Below are 26,993 nucleotides of genomic sequence, written 5' to 3' on the forward strand. Positions count from 1 at the left end.
TATGTTGTTTGAGGAAAATCTACCGACTGCGCTCAATTTTTTTCTTTCTCCATTGCTTCCACAGTATTCTTAATCATTGATGAGTCAGAAGCCTTGAATATGTTTGTATGCAAGTCTTATTTTGGTTTGCTTAGAGAGCCTATCACTTTGCCTTTTTTAGGAAGGCTCTGTAAGCAAATTAGAAAGAATCTATAAGGACTTCTAGTCCAATCTTCACGTACCAGTGGATGGCTCAGAGTTTAATACTAAATGAGGTAAAGCATTAAAAAGTGTCTTAAATTTTTATCGCTTAGCACATTAAATTGGCAGAATCTACTTCCAAAAACATTTTTCTCTGTAGCCCAAGATCCAGAATGAAAGAATTAATCTGGCTTCCTTGGCAGCAGGCTGTCTTTGGGCCTTCTTGGTGTCTTCTTTTCAAACAGTGGATTGTTTTTCTGAATCAGAATAGGGCATATTTAACAAGTGCTGGAGATCCCCAAACAGTCACAACAGCATTAAAATGATGAGATGCAGTTGTTCTGATCTGCCTTTTAAATCGTTTGGTTTTTATTCTGTTTTATTGCTGTAAATGTGTAGAAAAGATCAAAGGAGTGAAATGATGTGGTCAGAGATTTAGGGCTGTAAACAAACTCCATTTAAAAACCAATTTGGACCCCCCCCCCCATTATTTCCTTTTCCTCTTTTTAGTCCTTGACTTTAGTACCAATGGAAAGCGAAGGCCTGCACTGCACCTGTGAATGGAAAGATATTTGGGTTAAAGTTCTATTTTGTTCTTTGAAATCAAATACTTTTATTGGTTTAAAAGAAAACAAAGGATTACACGTTTATAGTATTAGCTCTTCTCTCTTACATCAATCTTAAAAAATAAACATTTTAATATAAGTACAGAATGTGTAAATGCATAAATATCAAAGCATTTCATTAACACGTACATGGTGTATCCACCCTGGAAATAGAAAATAATTCTTGTCAACCATGTAACAAGTCTACTACATGTTTTGCACTTGAAAATGTGTTAAGTTTTTAAATATTAATCTCGCTGGTTTGGAAGATGGGAAACTGGGAGCTGTTTCACTGTTCAGGTGAAACAGGATATCGTATTGCAGTGGTGGATCTCTAGAGGTATCATCAAATCTGCTCTTCAGTCTGTTGAATTGCCCGTTTCACCATAGCAGATCAGTGGGCAAAATAACCTGATAGAATTCATAGTAGTAGAAGATAGCAAATTATGTCATATGTGATTTAAAAACTTGTGCAAGGTTCGGAGTGGGGTGAGGAGAAAGCTTGTGGTGCTGTTTCACACTGCTGAGGAAATATCTCGCCACTAACAGGCTAGGTCATTGAAACATCGACAGAAAACGGGACTTCAGAGCTCTGGGAATGGTGGTGAAGGGTCTGGGAGCCCAGGTCGTTTTCTCCTCAATCTTGCCTGTGAGGGGAAAGGACAGGAGGAGGAGTAGACGAATTTTCCAAGTTAACAGCTGGCTGCGCCGCTGGTGTTGGCAACAGGGCTTTGGTTTCTATGACCATGGGACCCTGTTTGAAGATCAACAGCTGATGGGGAGAGACGGGATCCACCTTACCAAGCGGGGCACGCGCGTCTTTGCCAACAGATTGGCCAGCCTGGTAAGGAGGGCTTTAAACTAGGCAAGATGGGGGAAGGGGAGTGGTATAGTGGCAGGGGAGTCAGTAAAACACCGTTCAAGTCAGGATGCCTCCAGCGGGTGCATACAACCAGGGGAGACAGCATGCAACATGGCTATGGAGGATCCTCTTGCACCTCTCCTGGGAAGCCTGTGTGCTTGACTGGCTCTCTCAAATGCCTGTATACCAATGCGCGCAGCATGGGGAATAAGCAGGAAGAGTTAGAGATCTGTGTGCGGTCGCAGGGCCATGATCTCATTGCAGTGACAGAGACATGGTGGGATAGTTCACATGACTGGGATGCTGTCATGGATGGCTATGTGCTTTTTAGGAAAGACAGGCCAGGAAGGCGAGGTGGTGGAGTTGCTCTTTATGTGAGGGAGCAACTAGAATGTATGGAGCTCTGCCTCGGGGTGGATGAAGAGCAAGTTGAGAGCCTATGGGTAAGGATTAAAGGGCAGGGTAACATGGGTGACACTGTTGTGGGGGTTTACTACAGGCCACCTGATCAGGAGGAAGTCGTCGATGAGGCCTTCTACAGACAGCTGGAAGAAGCCTCACGATCACAGGCCCTGGTTCTCATGGGAGACTTCAACCACCCTGACATCTGTTGGCAAGACAGCACAGCTAGGCACAAACAGTCAAAGAGGTTCCTGCAGAGCATTGATGATAATTTCTTGACTCAGGTGGTGGAGACGCCAACGAGGAGAGGTGCAATGCTAGACCTTGTACTAACGAACAAAGAAGGTCTAGTTGGAGATGTGAAGGTTGGGGGCAGCCTTGGCTGCAGTGACCATGAGATGGTGGAGTTCAGGATCCTGCGAGGAGGGAGCAGGGCAATGAGTAGGATTGCAACGCTGGACTTCAGGAGAGCTGACTTTGGCCTCTTCGGGGACCTACTTAGGGGAATCTCCTGGGGTAGGGCCCTAGAAGGAAGAGGGGTCCAAGAGAGCTGGTTAATATTCAAGCGTCACTTCCTCCAGGCTCAGGATCAGTGCATCCCTCTGAGGAAGAAGTTCAGCAAAGCGGGCAGGAGACCTGCATGGATGAGCAAGGAACTCCTGGCCAAACTCCAGCAGAAGAAGGAAGTGTACAGAATGTGGCAAAGGGGACAGGCCACTTGGGAGGAATACAGGGACGTTGTCAGAGTGTGCAGGGATGCGACAAGGAAGGCTAAGGCCCAGTTGGAATTAAATCTGGCAAGGGATGTCAAGGACAACAAGAAGGCCTTCTTCAAATACATCAATAGCAAAAGGAAGACTAGGGAAAATGTGGGCCCGCTGCTGAAAGGGGCGGGTGCCCTGGTGACAAAGGATACAGAGAAGGCAGAGTTATTGAATGCCTTCTTTGCTTCTGTCTTCACTGCTAAGGCCAGTCCTGAGGAATTCCAGACCTTGGAGACAAGAGAGGAAGTCTGGAGAAAGGAAGACTCTCCCTTGGTGGAGGAGGATCGGGTTAGAGATCTTTTGTCCAAACTTGACATCCACAAATCCATGGGCCCCGATGGGATGCACCCACAAGTGCTGAGGGAGCTGGCGGATGTTATCGCTAGGCCTCTCTCCATCATCTTTGAAAGGTCCTGGAGATCAGGAGAGGTGCCTGAGGACTGGAAGAAAGCCAATGTCACCCCAGTCTTCAAAAAGGGCAAGAAGGAGGAGCCAGGAAACTACAGGCCTGTCAGCCTCACCTCCATCCCGGGAAAGGTGATGGAACAGCTCATCCTGGAGGTCATCACTAAGCATCTGGAGGACAAGAAGGTGATCAGGAGTAGTCAGCATGGATTCACCAAAGGGAAATCATGCTTGACCAATCTGATAGCCTTCTATGACGGAATGACTGGCTGGGTAGATGAGGGCAGAGCAGTGGATGTTGTCTACCTGGGCTTCAGCAAGGCTTTTGACACTGTCTCCCATCACATCCTCCTAGGTAAGCTCAGGAAGTGTGGGCTAGATGAGTGGACGGTGAGGTGGCTTGAGAACTGGCTGGATGGCCGAGCTCAGAGGGTTGTGGTGAATGGCGCAGAGTCAAGTTGGAGGCCTGTGGCTAGTGGTGTCCCCCAGGGGTCAGTCCTGGGCCCAGTCTTGTTCAATATATTCCTCAATGACCTGGAGGAAGGGACAGAGTGCACCCTCAGCAAGTTTGCTGATGATACTAAACTGGGGGGAGTGGCTGACACACCAGAAGACTGTGCTGCCCTTCAGAGGGACCTGGACAGGCTGGAGAGGTGGGCGGAGAGGAACCTCATGAAGTTCAACAAAGGCAAGTGCAAGGTCCTGCACCTAGGCAGGAATAATCCCATGCACCAGTACAGGCTGGGGACTGACCTGTTGGAAAGTAGCTCTGCAGAGAAGGACCTGGGAGTGCTGGTGGACAACAAGTTAAACATGAGCCAGCAGTGTGCCCTTGTGGCCAAGAAGGCCAATGGGATCCTAGGGTGCATTAGGCAGAGTGTTGCCAGCAGGTCGAGGGAGGTGATCCTGCCCCTCTCCTCAGCCCTGGGGAGGCCTCACCTGGAGTACTGTGTCCAGTTCTGGGCTCCCCAGTCCAAGAGAGACATGGCACTCCTGGAGAGAGTCCAGCGGAGGGCTACCAAGATGATTAGAGGGCTGGAGCATCTCTCCTATGAAGAAAGACTGCAAGAGCTGGGCCTGTTCAGCCTGGAGAAGAGAAGATTGAGAGGGGATCTCATCAACGTGTACAAGTATCTGAAGGGGGAGTGTCAAGAGGATGGGGCCAGCCTCTTCTCCGTGGTGCCCAGCAACAGGACAAGAGGCAATGGGCAGAAACTGAACCACAGGAAGTTCCATCTGAACCTGAGAAAAAACTTCTTCACTGTGAGGGTGACAGAGCATTGGAACAGGTTGCCCAGAGGGGTGGTGGAGTCTCCTTCGCTGGAGATATTCAAAACCCGTCTGGATGTGATCCTGGGCAATATGCTCTAGGTGACCCTGCTTGAGCAGGGAGGTTGGACGAGATGATCTCCAGAGGTCCCTTCCAACCTAAACGATTCTGTGATTCTGTGATTCTGTGATTCTGTGAAAACTTCTGTAAACATATAGGAATGTTGATGACTTTTCTGCAGATTATGAGAGTAAGACACAAGCTTTATAGGAGGTTTTTCTCAGTTTAGAGTCTGTCTTACAAATTTGCCAACTTCTCTTTAAGAAAGATGGTTAAAAGACGCTACAAATTTTCCTGGATTCTCTAGCCCTCTGTGTCATTCTAGTGCCTCCCTCCCTTCCTCCCTGATGGTTTTAAACATCTGGTTTTACCCTAAAATATTTTGATATGCGTTCAGGCAATATAATTTTTTGAAATTTAATTTTAATCGTAAATATGTGTAAAGGTTTACTTCTACAAAAATGTCTTTTTTTTTTCTGAGTAGGTATGACTTCCGTATTCTTATCACCATAATTTAAAGTAACTCATAAGTTGCATAAGTTTCTTTTAATGAAGCAGAGAAAAGTGTCATTAGCTGTTGGCAACGGGAGCCTAAATGCCTTTTGAGCATGCAGCTGAGACTACGGCTGCTTGTTACGCTGCAGTGAGGTAAAGATCTCAGGATAGCCTGTGTCTGGCTATCTAAAGGTTCTGTCATTCTAGGCACAGGATCCTACTCGCACAGGTAACCTGCTTTGGTCCCTGGCCAGAGCTTGGTGTATCTGCTATGTAGGCACGCCTTTAGAATATTTGGGTGATTCTGCACTTGGGACTGGAGATCATAGCATACTTTCCCACTTCAGCAGGCATAGCTGTGTTGAAAAAGTACTCAGTCCCTACCATGAGGAACCCATATAAGAACCTTAGGCTGCAGTGAGTCCAGATTTGCTGCTTGTTCCCACTATCCACCCTCAGGGTCAGATCACCCTCAAAGATAATACTAATAACAACAAAGATAACGTTCCCTCTAAGGTGATGAGCTGGGCGTGGTGGAGTGTATTCAGAGAAGCCCGCTCTGCAGAGTGGATGTGCCGTGCCACTCTACCCTACCAGTTCCTATTCTCTGCATCTGGTCTTCCAGTTGCATCACAAAACTGGTGTCTTGCCGACAGGATGGCATCAGGTCCTTCCTAAAAGTAATGGCACATAGTGTTATCTTCTGCAAAGGATGTAGATATAGCCTGAACTCGAACCAAGTTAAGGTTGCTAACAGAGAGAATGAGAATGCAAGATGCAAAGTCTTAAGGGAGGATCTAGACTTTGGATAGTCTCAAAAACCTCCTACTTAAGTGACTATAAACATAGCTGTACATAGAAAAGAAAGGTTTTGTGGAGAGTGATGTTAGCAAAATACTGAGAAAATGACTGGTTCTCCGTTTCTCCATTTCTATCAGGTTTGAAAATAAAATTAAAAAATGGACTTGGAAGAGACTCTGGTAGATTAGCTAGTCCATCCTTCTTCCTCTAAGCAGGATCAGCTAAACCTACAGTACTTGGTTCTGGAGATTAGGTGGAAGAACAGAAATTTAAATCAGGGTTGTTTTGAATCCTTTTAAGCTGGCAGTTAAGGAAGCAGGTCAGAGCAGTGAATTTCTATGCAATATTCATTGCTGTGTGCAAAGATAACTTTTCAAGGGCTGGAATCAAGATATTTAAAGGGCACATCAAGTATTCATGACTTGTTCTGTAAGCTGCAGCATTGTACAGGAAATTCACCTTGATATGATCTGAGTTCTTGCACTGGGTGAAGATGTCTTTGCCTTTGGAAGCAAAAAGATGCATAAGGGGCTTTCGTAAATTACAGGTTTCTGTCTTGCCGTTTACTATATCCATCACAACATTGTCACATCGTGAACTTTCTTTATTGCAAAGAAGCTGTGCCTTTATGGGCAATTGCATTTTTGCCATGAGTTATTTTTCTTCCTCATGAGAAAATGGATAAATGTCTTTTGTGCCCAGATCCTTATTCTGCTCTGTACTGGAGTACTACCATTTTTTGGTGTGAAAATACTGTCAACCCTTTTCCTCTTTCCCGGAGAGGAAAAAGACATTTTACATCTGTAGAATGCAATATACATTGCATCTATATCTGTAATGCAAATAGAGTTGGAAATACTATTTCTCTGCCTATGGACAACCAAAAATTAAAATGGAACGTTGTTCCTATGGATCTCACTTGGCCAGCTGCGTACAAGCTTTTCAGAGGACAAAGTCAAATCCTTTGCTGCGGCTTTTCAGAGGTGGTTTCAGCCGTTGACAGTTATTCATGGCAAGGCTCCCTTCCCTACTAACAAGGGTATCACAAGCTCGTTGATTTCTTTACAGGGTTTTGGAAGTTCTCCTGTAAATGCTGGGCATGCTGAAGTCACTGGATTTGCAGTGCTGACTTTGAGCACTGCAAACCCAGTTCCCAGTTTTGTCCAGTTCCTTGTTTTGCCAAGGGTACATCATAAAACCGTAGAGAAAAAAAGTCTGCTTCTCTAGTCAGGAGTCACTCCTCTCCACTCTGGGCCTACTGTACCCCATTAAGATGCTTGAGGGCTCAGCACATCTTTCTGGTGCAGTGTCCCTCCTGTATGTTTGCGTGGGGAGAGGCAGGCTGAGTAGGTCCCCACAAAGCCTAGGACAATACGTATTGTACCCCACCTTCTCCATAAGCCGTAGCACAAATAATGTGAGAGCTGGAGGGCTGCCAAATTACATTGTGGTTTGGCAAACATCAGCTAATGTGTAATCACGTGGAGATGGTTACCAGCTCTTGCATGTCTATCCTAATCTGCACTGCTTCTGATAGCCAGTCAGAGCTCCATGTATTGCACACAGCTACAGGTCACGCATTCTGCAAGATGTCTGAAATAAGATTTTGTGGATTTTTATTTTCCCCCCATGCAAAGACATCTGATATCCAAATCTCATGTGCCAAGTATAAGTACGCCTCTGAATTGAGAGTTTTGCTTATTGTTGTGTATTCAGTAGGCTACTTGTCGGATATTCCCAGGATCAAAGAGGCCAGCCCTGCTGGAGGCTAAATACTAGACTTCTGCTCCTGATACAAAGAATTCTTGGGATGTTTTGACATTCTGTAATGCTTTTGCTCATCTGTGTAATGTAGAGGCAACAGCTCTGCATTTCAGAATATTTCCAGTCAAAAGAGACTCATGTAAAGAAAGGCAGCAGGCGCCAGTCTTATGAAAGCTACCTGAAAACTGGCATGAGTTTCTGCAAGAGAGTCGTGCCTGTGCCTACTGTTTGCATAACAGATATTGTTCATTTCCGATAACAATCCTATCTAACTATCCAAAATACTATTTTTGAAATTGGCTTACAGATTCTGCTGCTTTAGACTCAATAGCTGGATTCTAACAAGGAACACAGTATTCAACGTATTAATTACTTCTCAGCAGTTCATTTTATCTGATAGCAGATCCTCTGCAGGAGCTTTGTGTGGTGACTCTTCTATAACGTGGAGTAACTATTGACAAATTGTGGATCTAAAATGCCATGCTTAAAAGCACTCCTTGTACTAGTAGAAAAAAAAGTAAAATGTCACCATCTACTTTTTTCCAAAGATTTAGGTAGCCATATGGAGGTCAAACCAAAAGGCCAGCTGGCCCGATGCCAACAGCAAAAGTCTATAGAAGGGGATAAGGATAGGGCAAGTATATATGATGCCTCTTTGCCTTGAGTGACTCTTTGACCTGCAGTCATTTGTGGCTCTCAGACTTTCTGACTCCTGTAGTGGCGATATTTAGCAACCCTCTATGGATTTCTCTTCTATCAACTTGTCTTGTCCTTCTATACCTATCTAAGCTGTTGACACAGAGTTCCACAGCATGTTAAACGAAGCATATCATCTTGTTTTGTTTTGTTTTAACCTGCCACCTCCTCATTTTATTTGATGCCCTCTAGTCCTTGTACTGGAGGGGACAGTGAAGCTGATCTCTGGACACCACCTCTGTGCGAATCCTGATTTTACAGATCTCTGCCATATTCCTGTCTCAGTCTTCTCTTTTCTGGACAGTGGAGTCCCAATTTACTTAGCCATTCTTTTGAATGTGACTATGTACCAACAGTTTCTTTGAACTAGCTTTTGAAAAGACTGGAATATTTTCTAATTTTTTCAGCCTTTTTTGAGAGCAGAAGAGTAGAACCGCATATGCTATTCAAAACGTAGTTGACCCACGGATTCATACAATGATATTTATGTAGTGACTACTTTTGCAAAGGGGGTAAACTGAAGGAATGCATTTACTATGAGGGTGACAGAGGGATCAGGTTGTATTTGGGAACAGGTTGCCCAGAGAGGTAGTGGAGTCTCCTTCGCTGGAGATATTCAAAACCCGACTGGATGTGATCCTGGGAAATATGCTCTAGAGGATCCTGCATGAGCAGGGAGGTTGGACTAGATGATCTCCAGAGGTCCCTTCCAACCTCAACCATTCTGTGATTCTGTGATTTTTGAAATACATATTAAGGTTACAGCATCCTAAGCATAATAGGCTGCTAAGGCTAGCTTATGAGTGGGGAAATGTCCTGACTTTTCTACTAAAAGATGGTAGAGAGTTTACCTTAGAGTTCAGCTATTTTGGAAGCAAGGAAATGAGCTCATATCAAATCACTGTTGCCCTAGGTTTTAATGTTGATTTTCACTTGTTGCAGAATAGTGAGAAATTTCACTAAAAATACTTTGCAATTGACATTGTGATTGTAGCACAGTGACAAAGTCAATGGAAGCCTTTTGCAGCCATAGAGCTGACAGGCTAGGTGACTCATTCTTTTGCCTTATCTTCCCTGCATGAAGTGGCAGCATCCTTTGAAAGGATCCCTGGGCCTGCAGTGAGCAACAGATTTACCTTAGTTTTAGAATAGTCACTGATAGTGGGGAACACAAGGAAGAAGGGAAAAGAAACTGTAGCTTCATTTCAGCAAGTAGATATATATATATGAATGTGTTTTCATTTTATTTGCACTAAGCCCTTTTTAGATATATAAATGTGTTTGAGTTATAAGACCACGGCGTTATCTTTGTTCACTGAGCCCAACAAAATACCAACACAAAAATAAATTAAAATGGCTTATCTACCCTCTATCTTAATTTGTTAGCACTTTCCTCATCATTTGTGGAGAGAAAGTGTTTCTGGAATGCGTTGTTTACATGCTCTTTCCGGACAGCAAGAGCCATGTTATGAAGGTATTTTTTTGCCTCACAAATTAAGAAAATAATTCCCTTAATTTATAATTTTTGGAAGTGTGCTGCCTCTCTTAAAGATTGCAGTTAATGTCAGACTGCTTTACATAGCCTTTGAGGAGTGTAATTGTTTGATACAGTCAGGTTATGGAAAAGAGATTGGTGGAACTGAGACAGAGCAGTGATCTGTCTTCCCTATAAAGGTGGCAATCCTTTTTTTATCTCATTTTCATCTAACTAGTGTGCAAAGGAGCCTCACCAAGGCGTGATTAAGCTGATATCCACCCTGCGGCACTGCTCTCTGGGAAGGAAGGCTAAAACTATGTACAATCCAGGCACAAAATTCTGCCTGTTACAGCTGTTATCTCAGCAACCTGTAGGCATAGATGTATTCAGAGTTATGGGCTTTTGATAGCATGATCCCTTTTGTATTTTGTCAAATTTACTGAGCTGTCACAGTAATGTTAACGTGACAGGAAGAAATGCAGAGAGAAGAACAGGGATGATGAAAATCACTGAAAGGAATCTGTCATAAGAAACTATTTCAGAACAGGAGTCTTTAAGAATTTCAGGCTTTATGAAGTTTTCATAAATTTGGGGGTTTCTTTGTTTTTAATCCTACTTCTGGGACAAAAATTCCTGAGGTGCTACTTTTTGCAGGATTCATTCTTTGCTTAATATTTGTACAGTAGTGAGCTGGAAACCTCAGTTTTGATTTTTATTTTTTTATTTTTTATTTTTTAAGAGGAGGATGAGAGGAGGACCAGGTGATGTACACTAGCTTTTTAAAGGCTTATTCTCCTGGTTTTCCATGCCAGTTCTGGTGATACACTGCTCTACTTTTCCTAAACTTGATGGTAGAATCCTCTGCAACCATGAGCCGAGGTCCTTCTCCACAAGGACGTGTTTTTCTGAACTGCCTGAACTCTTCCCTGTAGTGGTGATAGTTGACAGAAGTGCTGTTGTGACAGTATATGTGAGAAAGAATTTGTAGCAAGAGGTAATTGGTCCAACATGAGAAAAAGGACAGCGTTTTGCACGTACAGCTCCTTTGGCCCTCAGAGCTCAAAATCCTACTGTTCTGAGATGAGGCTTGCCATAGAGCATGGTCTTAATGGGAGGGTGATGGTATCCCACTCAAAAGATGATAGAATGAACTGCCAGAAGGCAAACTCTTCCTTAGATACATGGTTACCAAATGGAGGTATTTAAACAATTAAAGACTATTTTAGTTTCAGTTAAAAATCTTTTCCTAGGCCAGCAGCTGTGAATTGCTCTGCACATTTCCTAGTGATATTGCTATAATTGTTAAAAGTAGACCAGGAAAGACTTTGCGGATATGGCACAAGTTGGTTGTATCATATCCCATTTTCACAGGCAGGTTGTTTCCACAGCACAAGAAGACCTTGAAATATAAATGGACCTCTTGTTAGTATTTTTGGGAAGGCGCTGTAGACACAGCTCTGTTTCTATGTCATCTTCTAACATGCCTTTTGATCAACAGAGAGTTCTTGTGCCTTGACTTGCATGTGCGTTATTGTTATTGAATCCAAACACTGTATGCATATATAATTTTTATGCGTACCTTACAAGCAGTCCCTGACGCTGATTGCAAAGGGTTTTATGTTGAAAGGGAGCCATGTAAACAAAAATATGGGGAGTGTGTACATATGGGGTGGGGATGAAATAATGAGCTGAATAAGAAAATAAGACTGAATGGGAAAGGTGAGCATGCCTCCCTACTTCTAAAATCTTATTATTGTTTGAAAATCTCAATAGTCGCTGCAGAGAATATGGTTGAATGATCCCTTTGGGAGGAAGAAGTAGTTGATATCTCGTAGGAGCATGCTGAATCAAGTGAGTTAAAATTAAAAAGATCCTAGCAAGCCTGCTTGTAGCTGTTGCAAATATTTGGTATTACTGGTGCATCGTGAGAGCAATACAGTGAATTCGCTCTTCCCTGTGCAGTGGTGTCCTTGGAATACAAAGATGGCTTTGCTGTGAATCTTAGATTGTGGAAGGAAGTTTGCTATGTTTAATAATTTTAAGAACCCCCAATCAGATCGCTTATGTAGGGCTTCAGCACCTACTAGTGTTAAGCACAACGATTCTTGCTTTCTGTTAAATATAAATTAGTAGATGTAAAAACGTTTTTTTTTTTCTGTGAAGTTTCTTTATTTTCTCATTTTTCTAGAATTCCATGTGCTAGCATTTTAGTAAGACCGTAAGCCAGAAGGACTTCTGTACAGGGATTTCAGTCCTGATTCCAACATTAAAATAGTATTTTTGAAATCATACTTAGCTCCTTTGTTTCATTAGAAATGTATTTTAATTACCTCTGTTCAGTGCTTCTGTCTCTACAAAGAACAAGGCAAAACTGTGATATAAAATCAACAGAAAATTGTCTTTAAATTATTCTTCATATATCCAAATTCAAATGCTGCTGCTACTTCATTAAAAAAACAAAAAAACAAAAAAACCCTATGCTTTTAATTAGAGGAACCGCAAGAAGAATGCTGCATAAGTGTATTTCTTCTCTGCTGATTTCTACTGAAACTATTCATTGACCTGCTTGTACAGTCTTTCCTGCTTTGAGAAGACAGATTGCTGACATTCCTGGTGTGAATCTGCATCTAGGAAAACATTATATTGGCAACCATGTAGTTATTCTGTGACGTAAACAATACGGAAACTATTAGTTGCTATCATGGAATAAGTCTTACCAAGGTGCGCATACTTTAAGTCTGTAGGCTTTCGCAGAAATTATTTGATTTTTATAAAAAATTGAGTTTCAAAGCTTTTTTTTTTTTAATTCAATATCTAACTACAGCATTAAAAAACTGACTTGACCTACCAATTTGAAAACTTCTTCCCCTTAGGTTTCCACAAGCACTGCATTCTTGTAGTAATATTATAATGCCTTAATAACGTATTAGTTCATACATTGTCATGCTGGAGGTAAGCCTCGTAGTAGTTTAGCTTTTACCTTTCACAAATGTCTATTTCAAAATGCAACAAATCAAAGCCCTCTCTAACAAATTATATTTAAGACAAATATTGCTAATATTGATTATGTACAGTCTTAGGCAAAGGCCCTTGAGAATGATAGAAGAGATTCTGTTTCAGTGCCTGAACAGATAGCAGTATCAGCACTAGTGTGCGCTCTATCTTAAAAAGAGATTGTATTCCTTCCTTGATGGTGGTTAGGTTGAGTAGTAAATGACTGATCAACACATGGTATTCTGACTACCTATGCTAAGCTGAGCAGCGGTCGTCCAACCTGTTACAATACATAACTTCCTTATAAAGAAAAGGAAGAAAAACTCAGCATGTGGCACACAGAAATTGGTGAGAAAATATAAGGAACCTTTTCAGTCTTGAACAATACTGTTCATTTATTCCACTGAATCTCAATGATCTCACCATCTGGTTTTGAAGAATGCAGAGTTATGTTTCAGTGTCCTTCACATTTGTCACTGAAAATGTAGTTTTTGGTGAGTATTGGTTCTCAGTGAAAGCCGTAATGTTGCTGTGGTCTAATGCAGTGAGAAATCGGAAAAGCGTTCTTTTTTTTTTTTTAATGGAGCAAAGCCCTAATGATCTTGTTTCTGCATCCATAATTGTATTAATATTTCTAGTTTTTTCTCATATAGAGGGCATTATTTTTAATGCCCATCTTTTATATTCAGTCAGGTGTCATGTTTTTACAGGTATTTATAGGTATTTTTGATATTGTATTTGTTATTCATGATTTCTTTCATACGTACACACATATGCACATGCCTGTAGTCTCTCCTACCACCCATATATTGGTTGGAGCTGGTAATGTCAACTCTACTTAAGCTTTTTTAGTAGCTTGAGTATCATGAAATCTTAACTATTCAGCTGTGTGTGACTTTACCAGATTTGAATCATCCAGGCAGAAGTTTTCCATCCTGATAGGACTTTCATATTGAATCTTTTTTTAAGAAGATAAGAACAGCTTGTTCTTTCAAAGAACTAGGTTAAGAGAAAATAGAGTTCATTTTCCAAATTTTAAAAATAGCCTTACAAATATGGAGAAGCTTTAGCACAACTTCTCCGCCTTTGGGGGCACAGGAGAGGGAAGGAAAGGAGTTGGGACCAGAAGGTTGCTTTGTGTAAGGGAAATGCTTTTGCCAATTCTGTGGGGACTTACCCATTTCTAACCAAGTTATAAACCTTTGAGGAGAAAGCTTGCATGTGCTCAGCGGAGACTTGTTAAAGGTTGCCAGCTAAATTCTCATAGAGTTCCACGTGTGCTGAGTGTATAAACTCTGTAGAGCTATTCCTTAAAAGCGAAGAGGACTTTTTCTTTGTTGCTGTACATGGAGGTTATTAGGAGGCCAGATAAAGAAGCAGAGAGCAAGGATCCTCTGTTCTCACTCATCTGCCAGAGTTGGCCCCCAGCTACTGAGTAATGTAAAGTGGGACTGGCAACTGGCAGAGAGAAAGAGAGGGGCAAGAAGATGGGATGGAGAGACTAGGTGTACCTGGCAAGGAAGACTAAGATCAGATGAAGAATTAACCTGCCTGGGACTCCAGAAAAATAGAGCCGCAGGTTCTGTGATGTCTGGGGTGAGCTGCTCTTGAGCTCTGGGATGGAGTCAGTGATGTCCGAGGTTTGCCATTCCTCTGTTGCCAGCAAATATCCATGAAATCCATTGGCAAAAATCCTGGCCACCCTAGTTGCACATTTGCGTAGAGGAAAGCATACTTTCTCTTCCTACGTTCCCTGCGTCATTCCCTACACATTTGCCAACTTTTGCAGAAAATTATATAGGTGTCCCGGTTCTACAAATAACATTCTTGTATTCTACCCAACTTTGACTAATAGCAGAAGGCCCAGCCTATGCCAAGGATCTAGCAAGGTAGGAGAGAGCAAGAGGAAAGAAATAGATTTATGATAATGTAACTAAAGTCTCTATTGCAGTGCTTACGCATGGGAGGATCCACTTGTGACTGTTCAGACAATCTTATCTGTGCCATTTCTTAGAGTCTGAGTGTTTGTCTTTGTAGTACTAACAGCCTTTTAATACAGCTTCTGTGTGGTCTGTCTGCAGATAAACATTTGTGCTTACATATGCTCTGATGTATGTACATGTACACACAAATGTATCTATTTCCTTAAGTATGCTTAGACAAAAGGTTACACTAGACTGCATCTAAGAATAGGACTATACAGTCAAGGTTAAAGATTAAAAAAAAAAATGTTGTTTTACTCCCCTAAAGGGTTTACAAACCCAGCATGTTAGAGTTAGCTCTAAGGTGCGTTGAAATGTGTGCCTGAGATACTCAGCAATCTTAATTTTGCCACTGGGTGTGTCAACCATTGTGATAAAGTCATACTAGTATTTCTAACATTACTAGAACGTTTGTCTTTTTTAGAGTTGTTATATGTAGTTGTGTCGTCACTCCCTCCCGCTCCCGGCCTCATGACACTATTATAAAAGAAGCAGTAACTTTGCAGGCCATTTCAAGGGTGCCAAAGAAGAGTGGAAGAAGCACCAGATATTCTGTAAAAGAACTTTGCCCAGCGCATGGTGAAGTCTACTGAAGTGGTTCAAAGGGAGGATGTCATATACAGAATTATCTTCAAAGGGAAATTGAAATAATGTTTTAGATAGGTCAGAGGTGGAGTTGGAACTACTTAAGAGGAGGGTCCAGTAAACAGAATGGAAGATGCTGCAAGCCAGCATGATAATTTTGACAGCAAAAATGAAAACTTCTACTTAGATTTATTTTGGAGAAAAGGAATAGAGATAGGGGTATCCCAAAGGAAAAATGGAATTCATGATGACTAGGATGTTCAGATGCACTGTTAGGGACAAAGAATGGGAAAATGATGGGGATTCTGATGAAAGGTTGGGGGTTAGTTCTGGGTTTACAAAGCTTAAATTGGCAGATAACAAGGAGAAGCTGGAGTTGAGCAAGCAAGAATGCAGGATTCTTGAAAAACAAAACAAAAAAACCTAAAAAACAAAAACAACCTATAAGTTGAAAGAAGGCTCTTCTAAATTCTTACCGGTAGTTCGTCAAAGCCCGATGAATGACATAGAGACAAGATGTAAAGAGAGAAGATTGCAAGAGACTGGGGAGAAAGGAGAATGGCCCTATATGAATTAGGGAACACAGTGGATAAACCAAGAAGGGGAAAGAAAATTAGGAAAGAGAAGACTTGCACGAACTAAGTTGAAGATTAAAAACGAAGGTTAGGTTTTCTGCTGCTTTGTCACTGTTGAAATTGGGAAGGACGAGGATGGGTTTGATGTTCTGAATGTTAGACGGGAAAGAGGCTGTTGGACACCTCAGGTCAAAACTTCTTTACTGAAAGGAAAGGTAAGACGGAGAGAGACAAAGGCAAGAGCTGTAAATGACACGCCCAGCAACATTAGGGACAGCAAGTATCAGAAAGACGGAGGTATTTTGATAGGTACAGACCAGAAGTAAGGGATATTAATCAGGAAAGGCTGGGTAAGCATGGGGAGAAGACACACAAAAGAGAGATGATTAAAGGGATGTGTTTAAGAACTTAGATGAAATGAGGCCATTGAAAAAAATGATGAGAGTGTGTAGAGGAGAATAGGGAAGGTGTGTGCGTGACAAATATTATGGATTTCTTTAGGTGAACAAGAACATGAACACAATATTTAAACCCTAAGGGGAGGTAAGTTTCCAGAGGAATTCACTATGTGACCGTGACTCAGGAAATAAAGAAACAGTTGTACCTTCCCCTGGTCTAAATCCGCAGTGCCTTCTTGAGTCAGTGGTTGCAGTGATTTACATAAATTCAATAACTGAATCACACAAAATGCTGAATTGAAGGGACTGTTGTAAAGCCCAAGGAAGATGGAATGTAGTGGAAGACATCCAGATCATCTGTTCAAATAATAAGCTTACTCATCCTGTGAAAAATGAACTCCAAGACCTCAACCATTCAGATAGTTCTTTGTTTTTGCAGGAGAGCTTTTATTGCCATCTACTGGTCTAACTAGGCAGTTCACTCTGCTGCAAGTCCTTTCTAAGAACCATTTGGAAAATGTTTGCTTACTGAGAAAATATTTTGAAGAGATTGTTTCAGAATATTCCTTAGGCAAGCTTATCTTTGGCATGATATCAGACAAGTCTGTTTGTAGTTAGCTATGTCGGCATGCCAAGCTTTATGAAAGGGGGTTCATATAAACATCTGGAACCTGACGCACCCATAAACACACACTAACACATGCTTCACTTTGCAGGAAATTAGCTCTAGGAACACACAGAGGTTTTTTTGTGTATTCTATGCAGTGAGTATTTGTGTGTGCGCTTTGAAAACTGGAGTTGTCAAGATTTCTTTCCACTTTCAACTTCCAAACTACTTGAAAATTGAATTTGACTTAAAGAAAAGCTTTCTCTTAGTTTTGTAGAAGCCCAAAAAACGTTCAGGGGAACTTGACGCTTGTAGACTTAATTCAATTAAGTCTGAATCAAGTTATTTAGAAAGTGAGATTAGCTATTTTACAAATACAGAATTGGGCCCTTTGCTCTCATAACTAAGACCTTTTTGAGTAAGACTGCAATTGAATCCATAGTCCCTAAATAAGACCGCTAGGATAAGTCTCTAGTTTCTCTAAACTGGAAAACCTCTTCCAGTCTTAAGGTCCCAAGAGCTGGATCTTGAGTACTTTTCTCGAGGTATCTTTGCTGGCTGAAAAGTCATTGCCAGACTGCCCTCTAACTCAGATCTGCAGAATGTTTCTTTTTCCTCGGATGAACTAGCTGTTTGTGTGAGCGCTCCCAGACCCCTGCAGATTTGGGAGGCTCGAAATGAAGAAGATAGCAATGACCTATGCAAATTATTTAAAATAACTTAACTCATATTGACCAAAACATATAGATGTTCTGGCAATGGTAACTGCTTCAGTCTGCACACAGATGTGTACCCACAGGTACACAAAAAGCTTCTCCCACAACATTAAATCTGAAGAAACTGCTAGGAAAGGGGGATGTGGAAGCAACAGAAGGCCATTTTTTCACTAGGTTTGCTGCTTTGGGGTTGTAAACTGTGTATCATCTGCTGAAAGACGAGGACAGACTCATGTTTTCTTTTCCCTCCAGCCATCTTATGTTCATTGATGAGATCACCATGCCCCAACCAACATCCTAATGGCCATTGTTTGCAGATCTTAACAAATGCTTTCGTGATCATTGTCACTCATGGTTCCTGTTTGTTTTGTTGTTGTTATCTTTATTCTTCTCTCACAGCTACAGGCCCCCAGTGTGAAAGGCTTTGATTTTGCTAAGCAGCATTTGGGCCAGCACAATAAAGATGAAATCCTGATTATCCATGAGCCAGCTCCTTTAGCAGGACCTATTAAGGATACTACCCCATCTGAAAATGGAGATGTGCCCAGCCCCAAGTCCAAGACTTCCTCAAAGCCTTCAAAGATCGTTCGACACAGAGGGAGGTCAGTGTGCAGAGGAAAAACAGCATTGTGGTAGCTTACAATTTATTAATGTCTGATACTTACTGTATTTTGCAGGGTAATTTCAGTGGCCAGACCTCAGCTCCAGGACTTCTAGTGGTCCACTGGTTATGCCTACCTACTCTTTAGTATAAGGTTGTGAGAATTTGGTATCCATTTTTTTCTTAATGGCAGCATGCCCAGTTAAAAGCTTTTTTGGGGACAGAACTAAATTGGTTGGAATCAATACATTGCTTGTTTGGTGGAAACCCTAAAGCATGTGCTTTCCCATGCATTCTTTTTGTAGTGACCATTAGCTACTCAGGCAACAGGTAGTTAAATGAAAAGCACTGATGAATAATAATGATGTGTGTTTTAATGATATTAATAGTGATCAATACATGTATGATAAGTCAGAATTTCCAGAAGTAAGCAGTAGCTACAAAATCCAGTGAGGGTGCACGAGGGCTTTCTGTTATGGTTATCTAGTTGCTCTCACAGCAAACCAGTTTTGGTCAGGAAAAGGAGTGATAATTTACAGCTGTGCAAAAGGAGAAAAGTCTGTCACCCTTCACTGGTGGTTTCCTAACCTTACCCAAGAATCAAATGAAATGATTCTGTCTTGCCAGAAAGAACTGTATCTGTAGGGGAGGAGGTGGAGCAGAGCTGTGCAGTAAGGAAGGATCTGTGCATTAAAAAAAATACAGCAGAAGTAGGAGGGAAGTAGGTGGGAGACACACAGAGCCCTGAGGAGAGCTGTACTAGGATGAATCACAAACAGCTCAGCAGGACAGAACTCCGCTCTGCTCTACTTTCCAGTCATTCTTCCTCACCCTCCCTTTCATATTTTTGCACTCCCTTGTCTCCAACTTTGCATGCTCCTGTGCTTTTACCTGTGTGCTATTGCACCGCAGGAGGAAAAAAACAAGGGCACTGTTGAATAGTATTAGAAAGAAACTAGTGGTGATTCTTCCCATGCTGCAGGTCTCTGTGACACAGCTTGCTCCTCTGGTCAACCTTGTGCGCTTTCTCTAAAGACCCCAGTTGCTCTAAGACCCTTGCTTCATCTTCCCCACATGGGCTTCATACAGCTCGGGTTCCATCTTCCCAGCTGCTGAGCCTGGCTTCCTAACTCCCCATGGGCTTTGCGAGCAATAGATTACCAGTGACTCAGTGGGAGGCTGACAGTATTGGAAAATGATGGAAGAAAGTGTAGCTAACTCATTCTAATGTAGCTTAAATTAATATAAATTAGAAGGACAAGTGTTCCTGTATTTCTCTTTAAAAGTTCAAAAGTGACCTAACACAGATAATACTGAGGGTAGAGGAGGAGGTGTGTTTGTGTGTTCATATACGTGTAAGTTTAAGAAAAAATTTTAGTTTGAAAATGTTACTGTATTTCATCTAGAACAATCCAGAAAATGAAAAATTTCAGAAGCCAACATTTTAATGTTTTACCTGAAGACTGTAATAAATTGATCAAATTTGGAACAACTTTTTTTTTTTTAATAGAATCTAAATTCAAACACTTCAAAGTGCTGCACAAAGAGAATTTCCCTCCTCTCCCTCATCCACTCTTAAGTGCAAATCTCCCTTTAGGCTTAACTGCAGAGATGTTACCGTCATCTCCATAACAGGCTGACATGCCCATGTCAGCCTCAGATTTAAAACATTTATTCCCTGAGGGAGAAGTTGAAATGCGAAATGATAGTGCAGTGTGTTATGTTGTTTTCAGCTGTTTTCTGAGGAAGTACGGAACTCGAGTTATCATGGTACAATTCAGAACAGTGTTGCAAGCCAGTAAATATAGTGGTGATTTGAGTGCATTCTGTATTGGTTTGGAGGAAAGAAAACAAAATAGAAAGAAAAACCAGCTAAGTTCAGAAAGCGTAGCATCCTTAGGCTCCAGCTGAGAGTTGGACCTGTTGTTTTGTTTGGAAAGGGCACAACTGAATACTCTACAGCACTTACCATAAAGGATGAGTGATGTTGACTTGACGCTGTTGTATGTTCCTTAATATATTTACTGATAATTTAGATAAACTAAGGGACGCGTATGAAGGAAAGCAAAGCACAGAGAGGTGAAACAGTCAGTAGCAGATCTCCACTCTTATGTTCGCTGAACCAAGGTATAGTGAAAAAGATGACGGAGAAGATAGCTCTGCCCTCCCTTTCCACTGCAGAAAAGAAGAAAAGGTGCAATGGTGCAGATCTGTAAGCTCACTGAGAACCATTTCTCTTTCTCTTCCCCCTCTCCTTTTTTTTTTCCTTCTAATATTTTTTTTACTGAGATAAGACTAATTAGTATTACAGTCCTGCAAGGGTGGGGAGGGGAGGGAGAGGGAAGGGAATAGTGTGTTTGATTTTCAGGGCGTTGTCCAGAAAGGAGGAAAGAGGGAAGCTGAGTTAGGAGTTCTGCCTGCTGCAAGCATTAGGTTTAACTTTCAAAGAACTTGTCTGGCTGAGAGTAGTTATCGTGGTCTGTGCACTCCAGGCAGGCTGATATTTAGCCGAGAGCTTCGGTATCTTGTTCACATATCCATCTAGCACTGGCCTGTCTTGCACTTGACAAGGCTAGTGCCCTGACTACTGTGCACTTAAAGTGATTGACTCCCTACATGAATAGACTATGAATGTTCACAGGACAAAATGATTGCTAAAGAGACACAAAGGACAATCCCATGTGAAAAGACAGGCTTTGGCGTCAGCTGGGTAGTGGTGTATGTCTTATAGTTTTGTTACTTTGCTATGTGGTTAGTTTTACAACCAAATCGTTCTGATGGAGAAAATCACTGTATTTCTTTAGATTTTTCCGTAATCACCTGCAATGATTTTGATGAAAAATCATAAGTCATATAAATGATATTTCTGTCTCCTGAGCATTCAGAAGGGTTTGAGGGCAAGATCGGTGTTAGAATAACAATATTGTGAATGTCTTTCTGTAGAAAGAGACTGGGTTCATGATTTGTAGGTAGTGAGTATTTTTAAGGGTTTTATGACTGCATAAGATAAGTATGTTGAAGTGGAGTTTCTAAATGGCCCTATATTTAACTACTTAGGAAAATATGCCCGTGGACTTGTAGTGTTAACAAAAGAATACCAGGTTAGGAAATCTGAATATTATTCTAATTAGTTTTGTTATTTCGGATATAATTCCTTTCTGTCCGGAAAGGTAACCTGCTCTTTACAAATGCAGAGTGTTTCCTTGAAGTATATCTTTAAAGGAAAGATTAATTAATAATCTTGTCACATTGAAGCCTGTTTCAGTCAGTTTTCACACACATGATAACAGTATAATCATGGTAATGAATATCTAACTATGATTATTTATAATAAATTTACTTAGAAAAATATTAGCAGTCATCACAAGATACATTAACACAGGATTCTTTGCATGTGAGAATAACGCCCCTTTATAAACTTACATTACGTGTTGATCATTTGGTTTTGTTTTTTTCTTAATGTTTGTGGCAGAGTTTCGCCATCAGACGCTGACTCCACAGCAAGCGAACAGTCCAGTGGGAGAGAGACAGGAGAGGAAACTGCAAGACCATCAACAGTGGCAAACGAGGGCAAACCACGCAGGGCAGTGAAGAAAGGTTTGTTGCATTTTTTTTCTTGTGTGCACTATCAGTGTTTTACTAGGTTAGGTTGAAGAGTTATTCTAATGCTGTAACTTTTTATAAGAGCTTATCTGGCAATTAAATTTTCTGTATTGTGTCACAGAGACTTTTATTCCACTCCCTTTTAGTTTAGTTTCTTCTGTTGTAACCAAAGATCTATACATTCCTTTCATTCCAGCAAGCGTGTGACCCAAATGGCTTAATAGGAGTGAGCTTTCCCTCCTCTTCTCTCCTGCACCCCCTGGCAAACCTCTTTCCATTTAGGCGTTATCGTGGCTCTCTTGGAGCAATCTTGCAGATAGCCATATCTGCAGTGGAGGTCACAGCAGCGGATGATACAACATGGACATATGTCTGTAACTGTAACCTCGAAAAAGTGAGATAAAAAATGAGAACAGAGAAAAAAAAAGGTTTAAAAATGAGATGTAGCTCAGACATCAAGATGCCTTGCTGTTATACTTTAAAAAGAGGAAAGCAGTGCTAAAACATCAATAATGGTGAATTTTTGTGTGGATGAAGAACCAGCTTTCTATCACTTAAAATGCAGCCGATTATGTTGGAGGTCCCATATGATCTATTCCTTTCCCCATTTAGGAGCTGATAAAACACTGCAAAATCACTTTCATTTTTTTTTAATCAAAACATTTTTTCTTACATTCTATTCCAGTTTAAAAGCATATTAACAGCTGTGTCACAAAATGTTGTTTTTGAGATCTTTCTGGTTTGGATGGCTTGCTCCTTGCTTGAGGCTTTATTTACCAGATCTTCAGCTTAACTCACAATAGCTTTCCTATGGAACGTTCTAATGCTAAAATATCTGGTAAAGAAGCTTGTAGTAGCCCAGTCTGTTTTTAATACACGTGGCCCTGATGGCAGTAAAAACTAAGAAGAAACTATTGACTGTATTATGAGCAGTCTCTTCTGCACATTGAATGGTTTTCTACACGTTCAGTGAAATACCAGCTGAGATGTAAAAGTAGCTCCTGAAGAATGCAGTGCCATTGAATTTCAGGTCATAGCAGGTATTCTTCAATGTATGCTCATTTTGAAGAAAAGACATTTAGAGGAATATGTAAGACAATCAGTTTATATAAGCCACTACGCCCTGGCCAGTTAAACAGCAGGTTAAACAGTGTGGTTTGCAGCTTTCATAGTATGGACTACTCTTGCAAGAGCAAGGGTGATGGAGGAGGCTTTTCTCTATAATGAGTGTGTAAGAAAACAAAGCACAAGCTATGCAGATGTGACTAGAAAATTATACCTCCTAATAATTCAGAAGGTAGTCTATGCTACCCATGCTTTACGCAATTTAGAAAAAGAAAAATGTCCTGTTGCTATGTGTATATTTCAGTGCCTTAGATTTGTTCTAAGGACTGGAAATAATTAGATTAATGTATATTATGTATAAATATATTAATTATTACATTAATATATTAATTATTAATATGCATTATGTATATTGCTATATAAAAATATGTTATGACTGAGCTAATCTCAGGCAAGACGGCTGGTTTCTGAGTTGTTTCAACCTATTTGACTTCAATTGTGTTGCCCTGGTTCATTGCTATCCCATTTCATCTTACCAGGGAACTCAATTTTTTATCTCTTCATTTTTCATCTGGCTTAAAGACCCTTATGTAAGGTTTAGCATGTCCTTTTGGCATAGAAGTGTTACACATTACCGCATCTTAATTATCTGGCAAAGTCCACAGGAATACTGTGTAAAATGTGTCCTTTTCACCCACAGTACCCTTGCCGGATAATTTCTTTTCTTCGGCAGCTGGTCCCTCCGATTTGGTAATCAGACGATTTTTAACATTCAGAGTTGGCCTCGCTATCTGCAGAGAACTCTGTGCCTGTTAAATGGCAGATTCAGCTCCCTTTTTGTACAGCTGAGGCTTGGCAGTTTAATCCAAGTTATGCATTTCATTCAAAAGTAAACACAATCGTTTTACTGCTGTATTTTTTTCCAGTTGCCATTCCGGCTGAATTATTTGTAATAATTACTATGTTGTCTCTTCTTTTTCCTTTATGTTGTCAGGAGCAAACAGAGTGGGTAAGTAACCAGAGCTGGTAGTTGAGTACAAGTATGAATAGAGGTGCTGGGGTAGCTGTAATTATATCTTAAGCATGAAAGGATTTGTCTTCTGAGTCGAAAAAGCAAAATTGTTTTTGAGTTATTGACGTAGAAAAGGTTCTCAGTAACACAAATTATAGTCATTCAATACAAACACATTTTTCTAATTTCCTCCAAATTCTTTCAAATTATTGAGGAAAACATCCTCACTGTGAAAGAGGCAAAACTGAGGCAAGCTGTTCTTGACTGGTATAAACAAGTTACGGTCACAGTTAGCACTAGTTAGAATTGGCCTCTCTCTTGGAAGCTTAAGGGAAACTCAGGCAACCTTCAAAGAAGCGCAGATATTTTCTCACTAGATCAAGTGTTTTACTGATCAGGACTGAGACAGGAGAAAGCTGGCATTCTCTTTGCTAATGTGTACTATATCTGGCGATAAATTAAGGGCTGTATTCTTTCATAGTTATTTCTCTCTCATAAAAGTAAAGACAGATGGGCAAAGGCTTGCGATGAGCCTTTCCGTTGTTAGCCTTGTACTAGTAACTGATGAGAGTCATTGGCTGCATCCTAGGGGTGTAACCTATTGGGATATAAATCAGCTGTGTGAAAGTCATGTGAAACTCGGTCTGCACCGGATTCGAGGTCCAGTGGATCGGTGGAAGATTCCCATTGACTTTACCTGGGTTTGGGTTAGACTTTGTGCACCTAGGTTGCTATGTCCCTTGTTTTTATCTAAAGGGGGTGGGGGAAGGAGTAGCCTTCCTCCATCTCCCACTGCACTGGTTTTCAGTTGAAATCACAATTTCCTACAGAGCAATTTCTTTTCCCAACACTTCAGTTCAAGTCAGCAAGTTCAATGCAGGCAGTAGTAAACATTGATCCTGACACGTGACCTATTATGGACCAGTTGTTTAAACTTGTTCTGCCCAGTATTAAATTGAGTAATTTAATTCTTCTCCATTATTTTTCAGCTTCAGCTGTCTCGTCTGAGATCAAAATTTTATTAGTATAGCAGCATCTGATAGCTTTATAAGGAGGACTTTCTAACCATGGACAATAGTGTAAAGAAAGTATTTTGAAATGAAAAATCATTCTTATTTTTCCCTATCAGAACTTCTTAAAGGAACTCGTTCATGTGTTGAGTTTGGAATGGTCTCCTCTTTCATTGTGCATGTACAGCACTGTGCTGTTCCCAGTATTCTTACCTACTTTGCTATACTTCTATTTCGATTTGTGTTTATAGATGTGTTCAGTATACATATAGAGAGGATTTAAAGACCAGATGCAACACAGGCATTTTAAATTTAAAAAAAAAAAAAAAAAGCCCTGGAAATCATTAAGAAGTAGCTTTATATGTTGGAGTTTACAGGTGTACTTGAGGTAACTCTCTTAGCTATAGATTAGCTAATTATAGTTTTGATGAACTGAAATAATACTATGTTAATTCTGAATTCTTGGGAGTCTTTCTACTTGTAGAGGTAACAGGAGTTACTATATGTCAGTTGTTTCTGTGCTTAAGGTGACATAATCGAATCCAAACTATGCTACTATTGGAGTGTTTTCCTTTGCAAGTAAGCCTTATTGCTAGTATAGCAAATGACATGAAAGTAAATTTTGCAACTTTTACCGTGTTTTTCCTTTGTCCATTTGGCCTTTTCTGGTGTATTTCTTTATTTGGTATATTTTTTGGTATATTTTAGCCCTGGTACTGTTCATGGGAACAGCTCCCACACATCCCTAGCAACTTTGCTGGTATCCTGTGTGAGGATGGGGCTTTTCCTTGCAGTGTTTACTACAGGAGCTTGGCTTCAGAGAGTTTTTCCTTTTTTATGTGTACATCTTTTCTGCACAAGAGAGAGTAGCATTTCATGTTACTCTAGAACCTTACTAAAATTTGACAGTGGACTTCTGGACAGTTTTACAAAATGAATTAAGAACAGTTTTAGGTGAGAAGTCTGCTGGGCATCCGTTTATAGAACTGTCCCTTGAAATGGAAGGTTATGGATGAAGTGTTAAAGATTCAGAGTGGATGCTCACGTATGCTTCTGGGATCCCTAGTGCAAGAAGGACATGGACTCACTGGAGTGAGTCCAGTGAAAGGCCACAAAGATGATTAAGGGATTAAGCCTCTCATGTGATGAGAGGCTGAGAGAGCTGGGGCTGTTTAGCCTGGAGAGGAGTGGGCTTGGGGGATCTTATCAGTGTGTATAAATATCTGAAGGGAGAGTATAAAGAAGGCAGAACAAGACTCTTGGTTGTGCCCAGTAACAGAACAAGAGGCAAAGGGCACAAATTGAAACAGGAATTTCTGTCTGGACATAAAACCAAAAAACAAGCAAACGAAAAAGCCCAACCCCCCAGAATCCACTTCTTTACTTTGAGAGTGGTTGAACACTGGAACAGGTTGCCCAGAGAAGTTGTGGAGTATCCATCCTTGGAGATATTCAAAACTCAAATGGACATGGTTCTGGACAACCTGCTGTAGCTGACCCTGGTTAAGCAGGGGAGCTGGACCAGAAGATCTCCAGAGGTGCCTTCCAATCTCAAGTAGTCCGTGATTTTGTGATTGAATATGTTGGACCTTTCTAACCAAATTCTAAGTTCAGATTTTCATTGCACTGCCCGCTCTGAGGGATTTGGGCAAACTGCTTAATATATCTTGTGCCTGTCTCTGTGAGAGGCACTGCTTTCTTGCTTCAGAGAAATGAGTGACAATGGAAGCCATTAATTATTATGAAGAGACAGGCGGTAAAGATCGTATAAATAGCTACGAAAGAGAGGTAGATATATTTCAGTTGGTTAAAAGCATCTATCTTGCAAAACGTTTGACACAGATCTTGAGCAAAACTGTTTACCTTCACTTGTATACAAAAGTCGCACTTACAAATTATGCATACTATTTATAAATATGTCAATTTTACAATGCATTGATCAAGTTTGAGAGAAATATGGAAAATAAGAGTTCTTCTTTGTTAGGGGCCAGACTGCATTCCAGCCCAAAGTAATATGGTGTGAATATTATAACGTGTGCCATTCCTTCCCTTTGCTGCTCCCCT

At 40.9% G+C, this 26,993-nt stretch overlaps 1 protein-coding gene across 9 annotated transcripts in view; it reads left to right on the top strand.

Annotated features, from left to right (window-relative positions):
- KIAA1549 (KIAA1549 ortholog) overlaps positions 1-26,993 on the top strand; it is a 159,380-nt gene that overhangs the window by 107,648 nt on the left and 24,739 nt on the right. For all 9 annotated transcript variants that reach the window (XR_011141383.1, XR_011141384.1, XR_011141385.1 and 6 more), the window contains exons 11-12: positions 18,038-18,240; positions 21,712-21,836. Coding sequence is in view for 5 of the 9 variants with exons in the window: in XM_068945096.1 (XP_068801197.1) it covers positions 18,038-18,240; positions 21,712-21,836 (328 nt within the window). In the remaining 4 variants the exon portion in view is untranslated. The remainder of the gene's footprint in view (positions 1-18,037; positions 18,241-21,711; positions 21,837-26,993) is intronic.

This window comes from Struthio camelus, chromosome 1, assembly GCF_040807025.1.
Source record: "Struthio camelus isolate bStrCam1 chromosome 1, bStrCam1.hap1, whole genome shotgun sequence".
NCBI lineage: Eukaryota > Metazoa > Chordata > Aves > Struthioniformes > Struthionidae > Struthio > Struthio camelus.